Source organism: Geotrypetes seraphini, chromosome 1 (genome assembly GCF_902459505.1).
Source record: "Geotrypetes seraphini chromosome 1, aGeoSer1.1, whole genome shotgun sequence".
NCBI lineage: Eukaryota > Metazoa > Chordata > Amphibia > Gymnophiona > Dermophiidae > Geotrypetes > Geotrypetes seraphini.
The window spans coordinates 351075461-351092693 of NC_047084.1; the positions used below are offsets into that span (position 1 = coordinate 351075461).

Genomic DNA, 17233 nt, shown 5'->3' on the forward strand with positions numbered 1-17233 from the left:
GGATGCTCTGGATCCGGCAATGGTCTGGTGATTCATTTTCTAAGGCTATATTGAGCCAGTTGCCCTTCAAGGATCAGCTCCTATTCAGTCAGGGTCTGGGTGACCTTATGGCCAGTGGTCAGCATCGTAAACCCAAGGCATTGCCTGGGAGTAGATCCCGCTCTTCTGGGTGTTCTAATTCTCATTCCTTTCAGTGTTCTCACCTGTACTTGGGCCCTTCCACAGGTCATCGTTCCTTATCCTCTGCCAGATCGTACTTTGGCGGGTCTCGCCATCAGCAGCCTGTAGCAATTCGACCAGTAGCTGCCGCCAAGACACAGTTCTGATGCCAGGCCACTGTCTTCCTCTCTGCACTTTGGGGGCAGTTGTCGGCCTTTTTTTTTTTTTTTTTTTTTTAAATGTTTTAATATTTTATTCAACAAAATGAAAACAGTACACAGGCAGCATGCCAACAGCAAAAGTACATTGCCCATAGAAAGCAACATAACCCCCCCACCCCCAACCGAGTGATACAGCATTAGTCTGAAACAAAGGAAGAAGAAAATGAGGATAGCTCAAAGAAAACCCCGCCAGGAGCCATAACGAGACCACTGACGATGAAACGTACCACAGGAATCATTATTTAAAGCAGTCAATTTAGACATCAAGTAAATTTGATCAATCTTATTTAACAATTCAGTACGAGAAGGCAAAGAAGCACGCTTCCAATATGTAGCCACAGTAAGTCTAGCCGCCGTAGCAACTAGGGCCACAAAATGATTCTGATCCACATCCAAGCTCCCCGAAGGATAGTTAAGTAAAAATACTTCCATACGCAATAGAATGGGCAGGTGTAACACATCAATCATCAGTTGTTGAACCATCTTCCAAAAAGGTACAATCATAACACAATCCCACCAAATATGCCCAAAAGTGCCCAGACTCCCACAGTTACGCCAGCAGTGCCCATCTCCACAATGATAGAAACGGTGCACCTTTTCCGGCGTAAGGTACCACTGAAATAGCATCTTATACCCCTGCTCAACCAAGGGGGATGCTAAAGAAACTCTCAGCAAGGTACCATAAAGGCGGTCCCATTGTTGATAATCAAAGGTCTTCCCCAACAAGATTTCCCAACGATGTTCGTATGTGCGAGCCTGAGGCCTAGTGTATAGAAGAGCTTTATAAAGGCGTGATATAAGGCCCACCCCAAATCCCATCCTAAAAACTTGAAGAAAAGCAGAGTCTGCCCCTTCCCACTCAGGGATCACCCTCTTCACCATAAAATCCCGAAGTTGAACATAGGCGAAAAAATCTGTTGAGGGGAGATCATATATAGATTGCAAGGCAGCAAAGGGTACCAGATGTCCACCCACTATCAACTGACCCAGGACCCTAAGACCCTCCATTTCCCAACGCCGAAAAATCACAGTATCCCTAGCAGGCGGAAAATCAGGGGCAAATCTAATGGGAGTAGCATAAAAATAGCGCTGACGTGGGAACCAAGCTCGTCGAACCCGGCACCACGCCTGCAAGGTACACGCCATCCCATAAGATGTCCCAGTCTGCAAATCCCGAAGGATATCAAAAGACAGCCAAGGCAATGCTGCCAAAGGGTAGGTTGGCTGTAGAGCCTGCTCCAAAGAAACCCAGCGCTGGGAGGGATATGCCCAATGAAACAACCCTTGCAGTTGGGACGCATAATAGTATGTAGAAAAGTCAGGGACACCCATTCCCCCATGTAACCTGTCCCAATACATACGTTCCCTCCGTACCCTAGGGGGTTTACGTGTCCAGATATAAGCAAAGGCCCGCCGTTGTAGCCTAAGTAAGAACCGCTTAGGAATTGAGAGAGGCAGGCAGGAAAACAGATATAAAAAACGAGGCAGCACATTCATACGCAAAGCACTAATCCTACCCATCCAAGACAACCTCAATCCCTCCCAGCGATCCAGATCAGCAAACACAGTTCGTAGCAACGGAGGGTAATTCAATTCAAAAAGGTCAGATAGTCTACGAGATATACGCACACCAAGGTACTTAATGGATTTAGTCGCCCATCGAAACGAAAATTTAGCACGTAGGTCCGTGACCAACAAGTCCGGAAGGGAAACATTAAGCAATTCAGACTTTTCAATGTTAATTTTAAAGCCAGCCACCACACCAAACATAGTCAAAACACGAAGCACCTCCGTCAAAGAATGGCGTGGGTGGGTCAAGGTAAACAAAATATCATCAGCATACAGTAAGATCTTATGTTCTTCGTCACCCACCACAATCCCCTGAATATCAGCATTCGCACGTATAGCAGCTGCTAATGGCTCCATAACCAACGCAAAGATCAGCGGTGACAGAGGGCACCCTTGCCTAGTTCCTCTACGGATCAGAAAATTGGCAGTATATCTTCCATTCACCCTTAAACAAGCCTCCGGAGCAGCATATAATAAGGTCACCCAATGTAGAAAAGCACCCGAAATGCCCATCTTCTTTAAAGCTGCTAGCATAAACGGCCAATAAACCCTATCAAAGGCTTTTTCAGCGTCAACAGATAACAAGACAGCTGGAACAGAATCTTGATGAGCCACTCCAATAAGATCTAACACTCTTCGAATGTTATCACCAGGTTGCCTCCCTGAAATAAAACCACATTGGTCACCATGAACTAGGAAAGGTAAAAAACGTTGCAACCGGACTGCCAAAATACGGGTAAACAGCTTATAATCAACTCCTAACAACGATATAGGGCGGTATGACCCACAAAGGAGGGGATCTCTCCCGGGTTTAAGAAGAAGAGAGACCGCAGCCTGACGAAACGAATACGGCAAACAATCCCCCTCCAAAAAAGAATTAAACAATCTAGTCAAAGGAGCGACTATATGGGCCTCCATTTTCTTATAAAACAGGGGCGAAAAACCATCAACACCCGGTGCTTTAGAAGCAGCTAAATGATGTATAGCCGCCACCACCTCAGCGGGTTGAATAGGGGAAGAGAGCCACTCCGCATCAACTTCCGCCAAACTAGGCAAGGTGACGTTAGATAGAAAGGCATCTATCTCCCCCTCCGTGGCTTCGATCTCCGGAGAGTACAGAGTCCGATAGAAGGATAAAAAAGCCTGATGAATGGCCCCATCATCTGCACAGAGCTGTCCCGACCCATTACGAATCCGAGTAATGGAATGTTGCGCCTGAGTTTGCTTGATCTGTGTAGCTAACAAGCGACCCGCCCTACCACCCCATTCAAAAAACCGTTGTTTCCGTCTCTGTAGGGCCCAAGCCATGCCCTCTAAATCAAGCTCCTGTAAATCCCTCCGGCACTCCGTCAGCGCTACACCCCCAGCCACCGACGGAGCTCTCTTATGAGTATTCTCCAGGCGGCGAAGGCGGGACACCAGCTCTAATCTACGAGCAACTCGACATTGGTTACGATACGACCCTCTCGAAATACAACAACCCCGAAGGGTGGCTTTAAAGCTTTCCCATAGTATCGCAACATTAATGCCTGCCACATCGTTAAAAACAAAAAACTCCTTAACATCAGCCTCTAACAAGGGCAAGGTACTGGGATCTTTCAACAAAGAATCATTCATACGCCACAAACGACGACCACCTCTCACCAGTCCAACTTGTAACTCCAAAGTCAAGGGAGCATGGTCGGACCACACCCGGGGTTCAATACTGGAGGCCAGGGCACGAGGCAAAGCGGCACGAGGCAGCATCCACATATCAATTCTAGTATAGGAATCATGTTTTGATGAATAAAAGGTGTAGTCTCGCGCACCAGGGTGTAAATAACGCCATACATCTATCAAATCCTGCCGACGCAGAAAGCGCAGAAAAGCCCTTCTATCGCTCCTAGCATAGCGGATGGAAGAATTGGAATTATCTTCCTGAGGATAGCAGGTAAGATTAAAGTCTCCACCTACAAGGAGAGTACCCTCTACATGATCCAACAGCACACGTTCTAACAACGTAAAGAAGGCCCCCTGACCAATGTTTGGAGCATAGACATTCAATAAACTATATAAAGTGCCATCCAACTCAGCTTTGACCAGAATGTAGCGGCCCTCAACATCCCGCACCACCTCTCTCAACGCCACCTGGACACGTTTATGGATTAAAATACCCACCCCCTGAGTCTTTTTCCGAATCTTATTAGAGGAAAGGAAAACATGAGGATAGCTATTGTGAGTAAGCAATTTCTCAAAGTGAGATTGAAAATGGGTCTCCTGAATGAATCCAACAGCACTATTCAGGCGGCTCAATTCCTTAAATAACAGGCGTCGCTTTTGTGGAGAATTCAAACCATGTACATTATAAGACAGCAAAGTAAGCTTATCCATTTGCATAAGAGAAGAAAAAGCACTGCAGCACCCAACCCCTACCATGTTCCAAAGCAGCCAAGTCAGCCAACCCCTCCATCCACAACCTTAAGAAAAACAATATGCAAACATACTCCCATACAACCACACAAAAGAGCACTCGGTCACAACCCTTCCCAACCCCAACACCCCGCCCCCCTCCCCCCAACCCCCCAACAACACCCCACATGGTCCAGCTACCGAAGCACCTGGTAACCACGATGCAGGAAGTGTAGAGAAACAGCTCACAAAGGGACCCCCAGAACAAGCCCTGAAAACAGCCTTCGCGACAAAAGCCTCACTGCAAAGATAGTAAGTGACACACACAGCACAGAAGTTCAGGAACACATCCCCCAAATACAAATGTTCAATGGGATGAAGACGTGGCCACTTCCAAAGGGCGACGGGATGCAGTCGACCTAGCCACTCTCTGCCATCCCAGTCCTCTTCCTGATTTGGGTATAGGTGACCTCTGAGGCAGTGGAGCCATTTCCGATGCTGTCATCAAACCTGCTTCCACCATTCGAGATTGAACATCAGCCACAGATACTGCAGAGTAGTTCTTGCCTGCATGTGTAAAAGCCAGTCCAATAGGATAGATCCATCTATATCTAACACTGCGCTCCTGCAGTATACGGGTACAGTCTCTATATGTGCGACGGCGGGCCAGGGTTGCTGGAGCCACATCAGGATAAACATCAATTTCCGCTTCTTCCCATTTAACAGCTCCCCCAGAACGCCTCACCGCCCTAAGCACATGTTCCTTGTCCATATAGCGATGGAAACAGGCCACAACATCACGAGGGCGGTTCACATCTCGAGGGCCAGGGATGCGATGAGCCCTATCAAGCAAAGGTTTTCCCACTTCCACAGGTAAGCCAGCAGTCTCTAGTGCCTGAATACAGATATGATCAATCACCTCCATACAGCGAGAGTCGGAAACAGTGTCCGGCACACCCCGAAAGCGAAGGTTGCATCTCCTGGAGCGATTCTCCAAGTCCTCCAGCTTTAGGGTGCTCACTTCATCTCTTTCCTCCAGCGTTGCAATCCTGCCTTTCAGCTGGGCCAATTCAGAGCTGTGAGCCTCCACAGTAACCTCAGTTTCTCCCACTCTACTTCCGATCTCACCCACCTCACGTTTCAGTTCAGCCACAACTGAGTGTATATCAGCCCGAACCGCTGCAATTTCAGTTTTTAGGTCCTGAAACCAGCCGCGCATCTCCTGTTGAAATGTCGGCAACTCTGCCTCCGACAGCGATACCTCCGCAGCTGTTGCCGGGTCGGGCGCCATTTTGGAGCCAGCTTTAGTCGGCCCATGCGGGAGCGGCGAGGAGAATGCCTTGATGTCCAGTTGTTTCTTTCGAGTTGCCATCAGAATGCAGCAGACAGTTTTACAAGGGAGCCGAAAGAAGTTAGAGGTGCAGGCACGCAAAATCGCGCGAAGGCAGCGAAAAACAGCACCGGGGTCCGCGGAGCTATCGCTCTAGGCTGCCATGAGCCACGATGACGTCACTTCCCCCGTTGTCGGCCTTTTTGACAGAATGGGAGACCATCACCTCCAACCACTGGGTTCTGGAGGTTCTCCGAGATGGTTACAAGTTGGAGTTTCTATGTCCTCTGATCAAGTATTTTCTGGATTTCCTTGCCAGTTGCCCCGAGAAGGTGGTTCAGATGCAGGCCACAGTCCGCAGACGTTTGGATATTGTGGCCCTAGAACCCGTGCCCAGAGCAAGACTCGGGCTCTGGGAGATATTCAATATACTTCATTGTTCCAAAGAAAGGATCCAAGAATTGGAGACCAATTCTGGACCTCAAGGCAGTCAATGCAGCCTTGAAAGTCCCTCAATTCCGCATGGAGATGGTGCGCAGTAACCCGCCCTTTACTTGCTGATTCGCTGATTGTCTGCCTTTACAAATACTGGTAAGGTACATTTCTGCCAAGTTTTTATTAGAGTGCCATCAGAATGGGGTTGGCACTGTTTGGGGGTTCCCCAGTTAGGGCGCCCTCTTCTGTCAGTGCATTTTGTTTCTACTTTTAGCACTGTTATTGTCATTCAGGTTACTGATGTTTGTTATTCTGATTTGATTATGTTCCCTTGTTGCTGTTTTACATTTATAATTGTGAGCAGAATATACTTACTTGTCGGGGAGAGTCCCTGTACCCCTCGACAGATGTTCCTGGCTGCTTTCAGGCTGACTAGTGAGCATGCTCAGAGAGGAGGTATGTAAGGGAGGGGGAAAAAGCCTCTGAGGTTTTGAGGCTTCCTACAGACCCTGGCGGGTGGAGGGCAATAACCCAATGGTCCCGGAATAAAGTGTGGATTTATAAGAAAGAAAATTAGCAGAGATAAGAACCTAATCTTTCGGTCTGGCTAGTCTGTTTCAGAGAGTTCCTCTGGTAGTTGCCAACTTGGGCATGTCGGAACAGCAAGGATACAAGACTGTGTCAGGAGCCTGTGATTCTGTGGGCTTTGGCCGAGCAGTGAGAAAGCACAGGTAAGATCAACTTTCACCACTTTTTTTAGCTTTAAAATAAATAAATAATTTAGCATAAACAAACAGAGAGCCACATCAAAAATCAGCAAAATCCAAATACCTTTGTTCTTGTTTTTCAGATAAAACCTCCTACCTCCCCCCTGCCCTATTTATCCTTAGAATTAACTACAAATGGGTCGAATCAAAATGCTCTAATTCATTTATAACAGACTACTCAAAATGTCATCTGTGTGTTAATTTCTTACTGTCCCAGGATTAGAGGCGTAGTTCTTTTAGCCCCCAATCCAAAACAGACATGTAAGTATTTTTTAGGATTTATGAATGTTGCATGATGTTTTTTAAAAGGAGGCATGAGTGAACTGTCCAGGGAGAACCTGACAAGTCAAGGCATGAGACGGTTGTTGTATGTGTACATTGTTTATATACTTTTTTTTTAATTCAGTGAAATCTCAAGCTCAACAAAACAAATAAATAACAGGATTCTGAATAGGTTCTTGATGGTTTTAAAACTTTCTCACATAGGCGAATCCCTTGATTTTTTGTAACAACATATTTACTTAGTTTTTTTTTTAAATATTTTTTTCTAGCAGACACCCATAAAATGTTTATGGTGGACTATGAAGGAAGGGAGCTGGAAAGGAAGACCACCTCCCCCCTCCCAAGGTCCCACAAAATCCATTCTGGCTCCCACCCTCTTTAACATTTACCTGTCTCCATTAATTACTGTCCTTCATTCTTTAGACTTTACAACCTTTGTCTATGCAGATGACATCCAAATTATACATACTTTAGACCTTTCTAACCAGGCCCATATTTCCAGTGCAACGGGTGTAGAGGTCCTGAACAGCTGGGTAGTCATCCTCAAACCATATGTTATTGTAGAAGGCATCAATCATTTTCTTCGGCTCCACCTTCTTCCTCAGCGGACTATGCTGTAATCCTTCCATTTTTCCCTTCTGTAAGTATTTCAGAAGGTATCTTATCTGCTCTGATTTTTTGGGGTTTGTTAATGGATTTTGAGGTTTTTGGTGCTGCTGAGGTTCCCAGTACTCAAGGGACGGCTCTGACTGTGAGAAGACACAAGCTGTTGGCAAAGAAGTCTGTTGCTAGCAGGCTTCTCTGGTCTCCAGTGGTATGCTCCCTCTCTTGGCTGACTGATGTCTAGTATAGGAATAGTACAGGAACTGAATTGATGGTTCACATTTAGTGGAAAGCATTCCATTATAGTCATTAATTAGCCAAAATAGATGGTTAAGGGGTGCAGTGTCTCTCTTTCTTCCTCCTACTTTACTTGTCACATCCTAGATTATCAAGTGGGTATTTTTTGGGCTTGCCAAATAATTGGTGGTGAACACTGAATCTGCTGCCTCTTCAGCAAAGGAGCCTATGGACCACATCTTTCAGTTGACATTTTAATTTTCAATTTCTGAAATGGAACTACTGATTCAGGTCTCCTTGATTATCTGTTACCTGAAGAAGCACTACCATAGTAAAATTATTCCTGCCTCCTAATGCTAAGGCAGTTTGTTTCCTAGTTGTTCTCACAAACCAATTCTGTAGAGTCCAGCAGATAACTACTGTTCATGCTAATTGTTTTCAGCCACAAGAATTGCTGCAGGGTGCTGAACTTAGTTTTAGTACATCCCATCCAAGCGGCTAATAATAAAGATTTCTCACCAGAGATGGCTCAACCACTGGACCAGGTGAGGTACTGGCTGAAGGCGTTAAAGTCCCCAGGCTCTGATATCAATACCAGTGCTTCACTTGATTAAAAGGCTAAGCTTTTTGTCCGCCCTCCTCCATTGAGTCTGGCATCTTTCCATATCTCTTCCCCTCAGTCCAATGTTTCTCTCCTTTTCTCTCTACCTCTCCCACCCCAGTCTGGCATCACTTCCTCTTCTCCATCACCTGCGATCCTGTAAACATTACCTTGCTTGCCAGTAGCATTAGCACAGAGAACAAGCTGCTTTCCGTCAGCCCTTCTGCTTTGTCCCACTCAGAGGAAATTACATCAGAGGAAGCAGGATGTAGCAGAGGAAAGCCCCAGGGGCTAGTTGAAAGCAGCCTGTTGACCTTGCTGCTACCATCAAGCAAGGTAATGTTTACAGGACCGTGGTGAATAGAGGAGAAGTGATTGATGCCAAAACTACAAGGAGGGAGACAGCTGAAGAGAGAGAGATCAGACTGGGGGTGGGGAGAGACTCTGGAACAAGTCAGGGGGAAGGGACAACACCAAAATTGGCTTAGGGGACTATAATCTCTTGAACTGGCCTAGTTGCTCACTTGGCATGAAGCCTGGTGTTTTATGTTATATGTACTGTTATTTTTATGTGTTAAGTAAAAAAATTGTCTTCTTTATGTTAAAAGGTCAGATTTCTTTAATGAAGATGACTCTTTAAAGGAGGTTCACAAGATCAATGAGGTGTATGCGACGCTGCAAGAGGAACTAAAGGTAAAGAGCCATCTGTGGGCAGAGCTTGCTTTCTATGGCCCAGATTCTGTTTAGGACGCCCTGGAGGGGCATCCTATACAGAATCGGGCCTACACTAACCCTGATTCTGTAACCGGCATCCATGTTACAGACACCAGTTACAGAATCGGGTTAGAGTAGATGCGGCCGCTACACTTAACATGGCAAGGGATCTCCCTGCCGCGATAAGTATAGCGGCCGCCTGTCCGATTGCTGGCAGGAGGGTGCCCAACACCTCCTGCCAGAAGATGCCCCCCCCCCGCCCGACACTACCGATTGCCGGCAGGAAGGTGCCCAATCCCTCCTGCTGGAAGATGCCCCCCCCCAACACTACCAATCGCCGGCAGGAGGGTGCCCAATCCCTCCTGCCGGAGGGTGCCCCCCTCCGGATCCCCCCGCGCTAATACCCACCGATGAGCACCCCTAACCTCCCCCCAACTAACCTCCCCTCCCAAACTAACCTCTAATTGTTGGCCGGATGGATGGGTCTTGCTATCGTCCAGTCGATATGAGGCGGGTCTGCCCCTTCCCGGCCCATCCCCACTAAGCCTAAGGCCTGATGGGCCCAGGCTTTAGGCACCTGGGCCAATCAGGCCTTAGGCTTAGTGGAGATGGGCGGACCCGCTATGCCTAAGGCCTGCTTGGTCCAGGCTTCTAGAGCCTGGGCCAATCAGGCCTTAGGCTTCGCGGGATGGGCTGGGAAGGGAAGGACCTGCTTCATTTCGATGAGGTGGGCCTGCCGACTGGACGGTAGCAAGACTCAGCTGGCCGGCCAACAATTAGAGGTTAGTTTGGGGGGAGAGGTTAGTTGGGGGGGAGGTTAGGGGTGATCATCGGTGGGTGTTAGTGCGGGGTGGTCCGGAGGGGGGGGCGTCCTTCGGCAGGAGGGATTGGGCACCCTCCTGCCTGCGATCAGTAGTATCGGGAGGGGGAGAGCGGCGTTCCGGCAGGAGGGGTTGGGCACCCTCCTGCCGGCGATCGGTGGTGTCGGGGGGGGCATCTTCCGGCAGGAGGGGTTGGGCACCTGGCAGATATTCTCACGTGGGGTGACGTCATCCACGGAACTTTGCATGAACCATATAAAGTGAACTGTCAGTTTAAAAATTAAAAGATTGCCCATACTGCACATACGCAGGTGCCTTCTCACACGCTGCCAGCTCACGGGACCATTAGTTAAGTAACAAAGTTAAGAAACCAAGAAGGGGAGATGGGTGGGTTGTGAGAATATCTGCCTGCTGTCCCTGGATAACACCTGTTATAGGTAAATGCTTTATCCCAGGACAAGCAGGCAGCATATTTTCTAAAATTATGAACAAAACAATGTACGTGTCTTTGAGCATAAAACCTGAAAATGGCACCACTCTGCTTGTTTCAAGCCATTTTCAGGTTTTATGCTCAAAAACATGTACATTGTTTTGTTCATTTTTTATCCTTGAACCCTACATCATCCGGACCCCTGAGGAAGGCAGTCTCGCTGAAACACGGACCGTGTGAGGTCTGTCAGGACAATCATACGTGTATTACTAATTCAGACTTTTATTTGTACTTTTATTGTGAAGACTGAATAAAAATCATCTTTCAGGTCATCCACATCCATGTGTACACAAACATTAAAAACATCTAAAAGGGAAACTTCAGTTCTCTAAATGAATAAATTAATAAGTAAACAAATAACAAATATTCCAGGACAAGCAGGCAGCATATTCTGAAATGTGGGTGACATCATCCACGGAGCCCCAGTATGGACAGCTTTAAAAGTGCATCGCCACTTTTAAGAATTTAAGAAAGTTAGTGAACTGCCCGCACTCCGCATGCGCTAGTGCCTTTCCGCCCGACGCAGGCTCATGGCTCCTCAGTTTTTAGTTTTCCGCAGAGCTAAGAAGTTGTGTCTCTGAACATTGTTCAGCTTTTTTCCATTTGCCTTCCCGCTCATGTGTTTTTTTTTCTTTTGTTCTTTTTAATTTTACTTCTTTTGAAAAGAAAAAGAGGAACATTTTTTTCTTGGGGGCTTTGGCTGCCAAGGCCTTCATTTTTCCTCAGCCACTAAAGTCAATTTGGCTGAAGCAGTTTTGTCGACCATTCTAAGCTGCTAACGAGCTAAAAAAATGTGCTGCAGGTGCCCAAGGCCAATCTCTTTTCCTGACAGTTGGTGCTTTCAGTCTCTTAGCCCAGAACACCAGCTAGAACTTGTGCTCAGTGTTCTACCCTGCAGAAACGTTTGATAACCAACTGTAAACTTCAACAGGCAATATTGTTCAGGACCAGCATGAGCATCGATCAGACCTTGCAACCTTCGTAGTCGATAACATCGACACTGGCGTCGGGAGACATCGCTCTGTCTGGTAAGCCAACTCAGAGGCCGCCAGTGGTCACAGGTCACTTTGCATCCAGTCTCTTGATGCCAACCAAGCAGTGACAACCACCTTCCGGCTTGCCTCAACCTCGAGGTATGCATCCTCATTGAAGTCACCCTCTTCGGGGCAAGACGCAGCACCAGTGGTACCAGCAGATAAGCCAGAGATACCGGTGCTTTCCTTCTGGGTACAGCTCGATGCACTGTTCTGAAGGAATTTGGGTGATGCATGTAAACTGCTTACCCCAGTATTGACTCCCTCGGTATTGGCCCAACCTAAGTACATGGCTATCAGGTCCTATGGTACCACAGCTGGTTATCCAGAGTAACATCAATGTTCCATTTCTAGGTATTGATCCTGTCTCCACTGGTCCAGTTCTTCATCGACAGTCCAATGAGCATCGTTCCTCCTCTCATGCTTCGAAGAGTAAACATCGCTCTCTCACGTTCTTTGAAGAGAAAAACAGCTTCGCATCATACCTCTTCCTAGTCATCGGACCGATACTGGACTCAAAGTAAGAATCAATCTTCTTGACGCATTTCTTCACCAAGACCTTCATATCCCTCTGACTTAGTCTGATTCAACTGAGGACTTCTCCGAGTCTACAGCAGAGGCTTACAACACTCCTTTGGAAAAGTTTCCACACAAGTGTCCACCAACAGCTAAATCTACTGAAAGACTTTCTTTCACTATATTATTAGGAAGTTGTGGAAAGAACTACCACTCGAGCTAGAAGCTAATTCTGCCTACAGTGCTGAATACTTGGAGGACTTAGATTATGATCAGCCTCCTAAAGAACTGCTCAAATAGACTCTTCATAAGAACTAGGAAACACCTCTTAACATTACAGGTGCTCCCGGAAACTTTGACTCTATATATAAATACCAGTCACTAGTGGTAGAGTTGACTTTGAAAAAATCTACTTCATTGAGAGTCTATGCCTCATTGCCACCAGCATGTGAAAGGCGCACTATGGGCACATTTGGATGTTCCTTGTACCAAAACTCCATGTTGGCAACCAGAGTACAATTTCTATATTTCCTGCTATGTGAAGCATCTTGTTTGCAAATTGCCTTTTTTTGATGGATACCTTCCTTCTCATCATATCTCTCGATCCTTTCCCCTACCTAGAATGTATCGGACTGGATCTGCTTATCCATGGTCTAAGGAGAAATCTAACATGGGTGTAGAGTCTGTAAAGTTGAATTCCTCCACATGGTATTCAGCAAGCAACTTGACATACATTAAATGAGTTGTGACTGCTTCAGGATTCCACCATGGGGCATAGAGCATGTAAGGTGGCTCTTTCCTGTTGTTTCGATACAATTATAACATGAAATTGTGGGATCTAACAGGGGTGTAGAGCCTGTAAGTTAGATTCCCGCCATCTTAGAATCTTCCACGCTTATCCTCAAAGCAGGATCAACCAGGTTTTTTTCTTGCAACATGTCTTCCACTGTTCCATCAATGTTTATACAGTACCTTCTAGAAGACATCCATTTATTTTAAGTCTTTTTCCCTACATCTGTTCCTTAATGAACATTCGCCACACCACTTTTACTCCATCTTCTTTTTGATAATCCTCCCGAGAGAGTCTCTTTTCAAGACATCTCTTCTTCATGAGATGGTATCTCTTCTTCTCAAAGAAAAGTTTCACCTTTGCAGAGGAACCAGGGTTTTTACTTCCGGTATTTCCTCATCCCAAAAGGGAAGGGAAGTCTATGGCCAATTTTAGACCTCAGGGGCCTGAACATATTTCCACATGGGGGAAAAGTTTTATATTTTGCCTCTGATAACTTTATATTCCCTCTTAGATCGCAATGACTGGCTATGCTCTCTAGATCTGAAAAGAAGTTTCTTCTCATGTTCCAGTGCATCCGACCTTCTGGAAATTATTCAGATTTCAGATAGCACAGCGCCATTATCAATAGAGTCCTGCCTTTTGGCCTTGCATCCTCTTCCAGAGTGTTCATCAGTTGTCTGGTCGTAGTGGCAGCATTACAGACGCAGGGTCTCCAGGTTTTTCCTGTCTGGACGATTGGCTCATCAATGATCCAACCTCGCATTGGGTTCTGGCAGTGACTCAGTTCACAATTCTCTTCTTTCAGCAGTTGGGATTCAAAATCATTTTTCCCAAATTCCAACTTCAACCATCTCAAAATCTGCGATTTATCAGAGCTCTGCTAGACACCATTTATCTCAGAGCATTTCTCCCTCAGCAAAGACAATAAAATTTGATTCAGCTTTGTGATCAAACTTATCTTCTCATATCAATCTTGGCAAGAAATCTGATGGTACTCCTGGGTCACATGGCTTCCATGGGGCTTGTTACTCTGTTTACGAGACTTAATTTCAAGACTCTTCAATAGACTCTTGCATGTCAGTGGTCTCAAGCTCTCAACCCATTGTCTCAACACATTACACTTTGACAATCTCTGCAGTGATGGATGAGCTTTTCCTTGCCTTCCAGGAGGGGTTTGTTCCATACATCTCCACATCAAAAGGTTCTGACCATACACTCATCCTCCTAAACTTGTGGGGTTTATCTGGACAGTATTCACACTCAAAGTTGCTGGTCTACTAGAACCAGTTTTTCTATCCAAATCTTTTGGAACTCAAAGTGATCTATGATGCTCTCAAAATATTTCATAACAGTCCAAAGCAAACCAGCTATCTTGCCATGTATAACTCCAAATGCAAAGAATTAAACTTTGATATATAAACACTGGGGATATCTCAGAACGCTACTCTGAAAGATATCAGCGTAGCAGCACTTCTCACTGAGTTCACCCTGTGTATATCAAACCTAATATTATTTTTCTTTTTATATTTTATAGTTCAACTCGTAACTTGTCATGAAAATTTTCTTTAAACATATTAATATTATAAATATTTCTTCATCTTTTTTTGCTTATAAAAACTTCATCTTGTTATTAAAGCATTCCATTTTCAAAAATTCACTAATGGAGAATGCACTTATCTTATATATATCAACTGTGTGGCCGCACTGTTCCCCACCAACGCGTTTCGCCTTCTTCAGGACGGGGCTAGTGCTGCAACTGTTGGCTTACACCATTCCATTCTGCGGCCATTCTAACATTCAGATATCAAAGCCATTCAACATTCAAAGCCATTGATTTCTACTCAAAATATTTCAGCACATTGTGACTAACTATGTCCTCCTAATCCCCACAGATGTTCAGGTTGCAATATATTACATAAACAAGCAAGGAGGCACAGGTTCTTTCCTTCTTTGTCAAGAGGCCCAAAAAACTTGGAACTAGGCGATTGCTCTCATTATATTTTTGAAAGCAGTATGCATTCAAGAACAGCAATATTCTCTTGCAGACGGATTCAGCAGGTTTCTCCAGCCACATGAGTGGACGCTCAACTCGGCAGGTCTGCACCACATATTCTCTCTTTGGGGGACTTCTCAGATAGACTTGTTTGTGAACCCCCACATTCATAAGCTGCCGTGGTGTCCCAGGCATCCTTAGTTCTCCCTTCTACCTCATCTCAGTATTAAGGAACCAATGCCTCTTCAGACTTTTACATATCTTCTAATGCAGAGTCACGGATATCTTCTGCATCTCAATCTACAGGCTTTATACTTGACAGCTTGATACATCTCAGGTTGACATGGACTGAGTTTTATCTTTCTCATCCTGTCAGACGTATTTTAGAAGCGTCATGAAAACTGTCTACACAGCAGTGTTACCAGCAGAAATGGATGTGGTTTTCCACTTGGTGTACTTTTCATCGTCATGATGCTGTATCCACCTCCATATCTACAGTATTGGATTTCTTCTACATTTATCCAATTTAGGCCACAAGAGCACTTTGACTCAAGTTCATCTCAGTGCTATCAATGCTTTTCACAGCCTAGCTGATGGTAAACATTAACAGACCTTTTTAAGGTCAAACCACCTCCAGTAGTTTGGGATCTCAGTGTTGTTCTCTCTAGACTTATGAAGTCTTCTTTTGAACCAGTGTCCTTGGCTTATCTGAAATACCTCATTTGGACAGTATTTTTTTTTCTCATCTCTCTTACCTCTGTTCAAGGAATGAGTGAACTTCAAGCACTGATGGCGGATCTACTGTTCATAGTGTTTCATCATGACAAAGTTGTGCTTCGCACCCATCTAAATTTCCTTCCAGAAGATTCAGAACATAAAAAAACAAGAGGGCATTCGGAAAAGTTGAAAGGGGACAGATTCAAAACAAATGCTAGGAAGTTCTTCTTTACCCAACGTGTGGTGGACACCTGGAATGCGCTTCCAGAGGACGTTATAGGGCAGCGAACGGTACTGGGGTTTAAGAAAGGATTGGACAATTTCCTGCTGGAAAAGGGGATAGAGGGGTATAGATAAAAGATTACTGCACAGGTCCTGGACCTGATGGGCCGCCGCGTGAGCGGACTGCTGGGCGCGATGGACCTTAGGTTTGACCCAGCGGAGGCATTTCTTATGTTCTTATGTTCTTAAGTAGTCATGGACTTCATCTAAATCAATCTACCATACTTCCAGGGTTCTTTTCTAAGACTCTTTCTCATTCTGGAGAAACGGCTCTTCATATTCTCGTTTCCAAGGAGCCTGGGCTTCCTTCTTACAGAGAATTCAGCCACATAGAGCATCTCCTCAGTTTTTTGTCTCCTTTGATCCTAATAAGTTGGGACATCCTGTATCCAAGAGAACTGTATCTACAGCGTTAGCGGTTTGTATCGTTTTCTCTCATGCTCAGGCTGGGCTGCAACTGGGAAATGCCTCACAGCTCACAAGATCCGAGCTATGATAACTTTGATTGCTTTCCTCCGCTCATCTCCTATTGATGAAATTTGTAAAGCTGCTACTTGGTTCTCAGTTCATACATTCATATCTCACTACTGTCACTTCAGCCAAGCAGTATTGCAAAATTTATTTTCTTAATGGCCAACACTCCCTCCATCCCATTCTAGTAAGCTAGGGAGTCCCACATGTGAGGATATGCTGTCTGCTTGTCCTGGGATAAAGCACAGTTACTTACCATAACAGGTGTTACCAGGGAGAGAAGGCAGATATTCTCACAACCCACCCACCTCCCCTGGTTGGCTTCTTAGCTTGCTTACGGAACTGAGGAGCCACGAGCCTGCATTGGGTGAGAAGGCACTCACGCATGCGTGGTATGGGCAGTTCGTGAAATTTCTTAAGTTCTTAAAGTGGCAATGCATTTTTAAAGCAGTCCATACCAGGGCTTCCTAGATGATGTCACCCACATGTGAGAATATCTGCCTGCTGTCCCTGGATAACACTTGTTAACGGTAAGTAACTGTTCTCTATCAGACGTCCAACCCTCTCATTTAATAAAAGACAACGCGCCAAATAGATGAGTCAACAGGCTCTCAATACATTGTCATTCTTATGCTTTTCTGTTGCAGAAGACCTGCACCAAGGTAGAAAAAAGTGAGCGATCCGTAGAGCAGCTCTTAGAAGATATAAATAGACTAAAGCAAGAAATTGCAGAAAGAAAAAAACAGATGCAAACTTCAGGTAACTTGAGTTGAACTGTATACTAGGTTGCCTCTAGCATGATTGCTGACT

General features: G+C 45.5%; 1 protein-coding gene across 5 annotated transcripts in view; it reads left to right on the forward strand.

Annotated features, from left to right (window-relative positions):
* Nucleotides 1-17233, forward strand: part of ABRAXAS1 (abraxas 1, BRCA1 A complex subunit) — a 124873-nt gene that overhangs the window by 85929 nt on the left and 21711 nt on the right. For all 5 annotated transcript variants that reach the window (XM_033963790.1, XM_033963762.1, XM_033963753.1 and 2 more), the window contains exons 6-8: nucleotides 6714-6833; nucleotides 9201-9285; nucleotides 17071-17182. In XM_033963790.1, the coding sequence (XP_033819681.1) occupies nucleotides 6714-6833; nucleotides 9201-9285; nucleotides 17071-17182 (317 nt within the window). The remainder of the gene's footprint in view (nucleotides 1-6713; nucleotides 6834-9200; nucleotides 9286-17070; nucleotides 17183-17233) is intronic.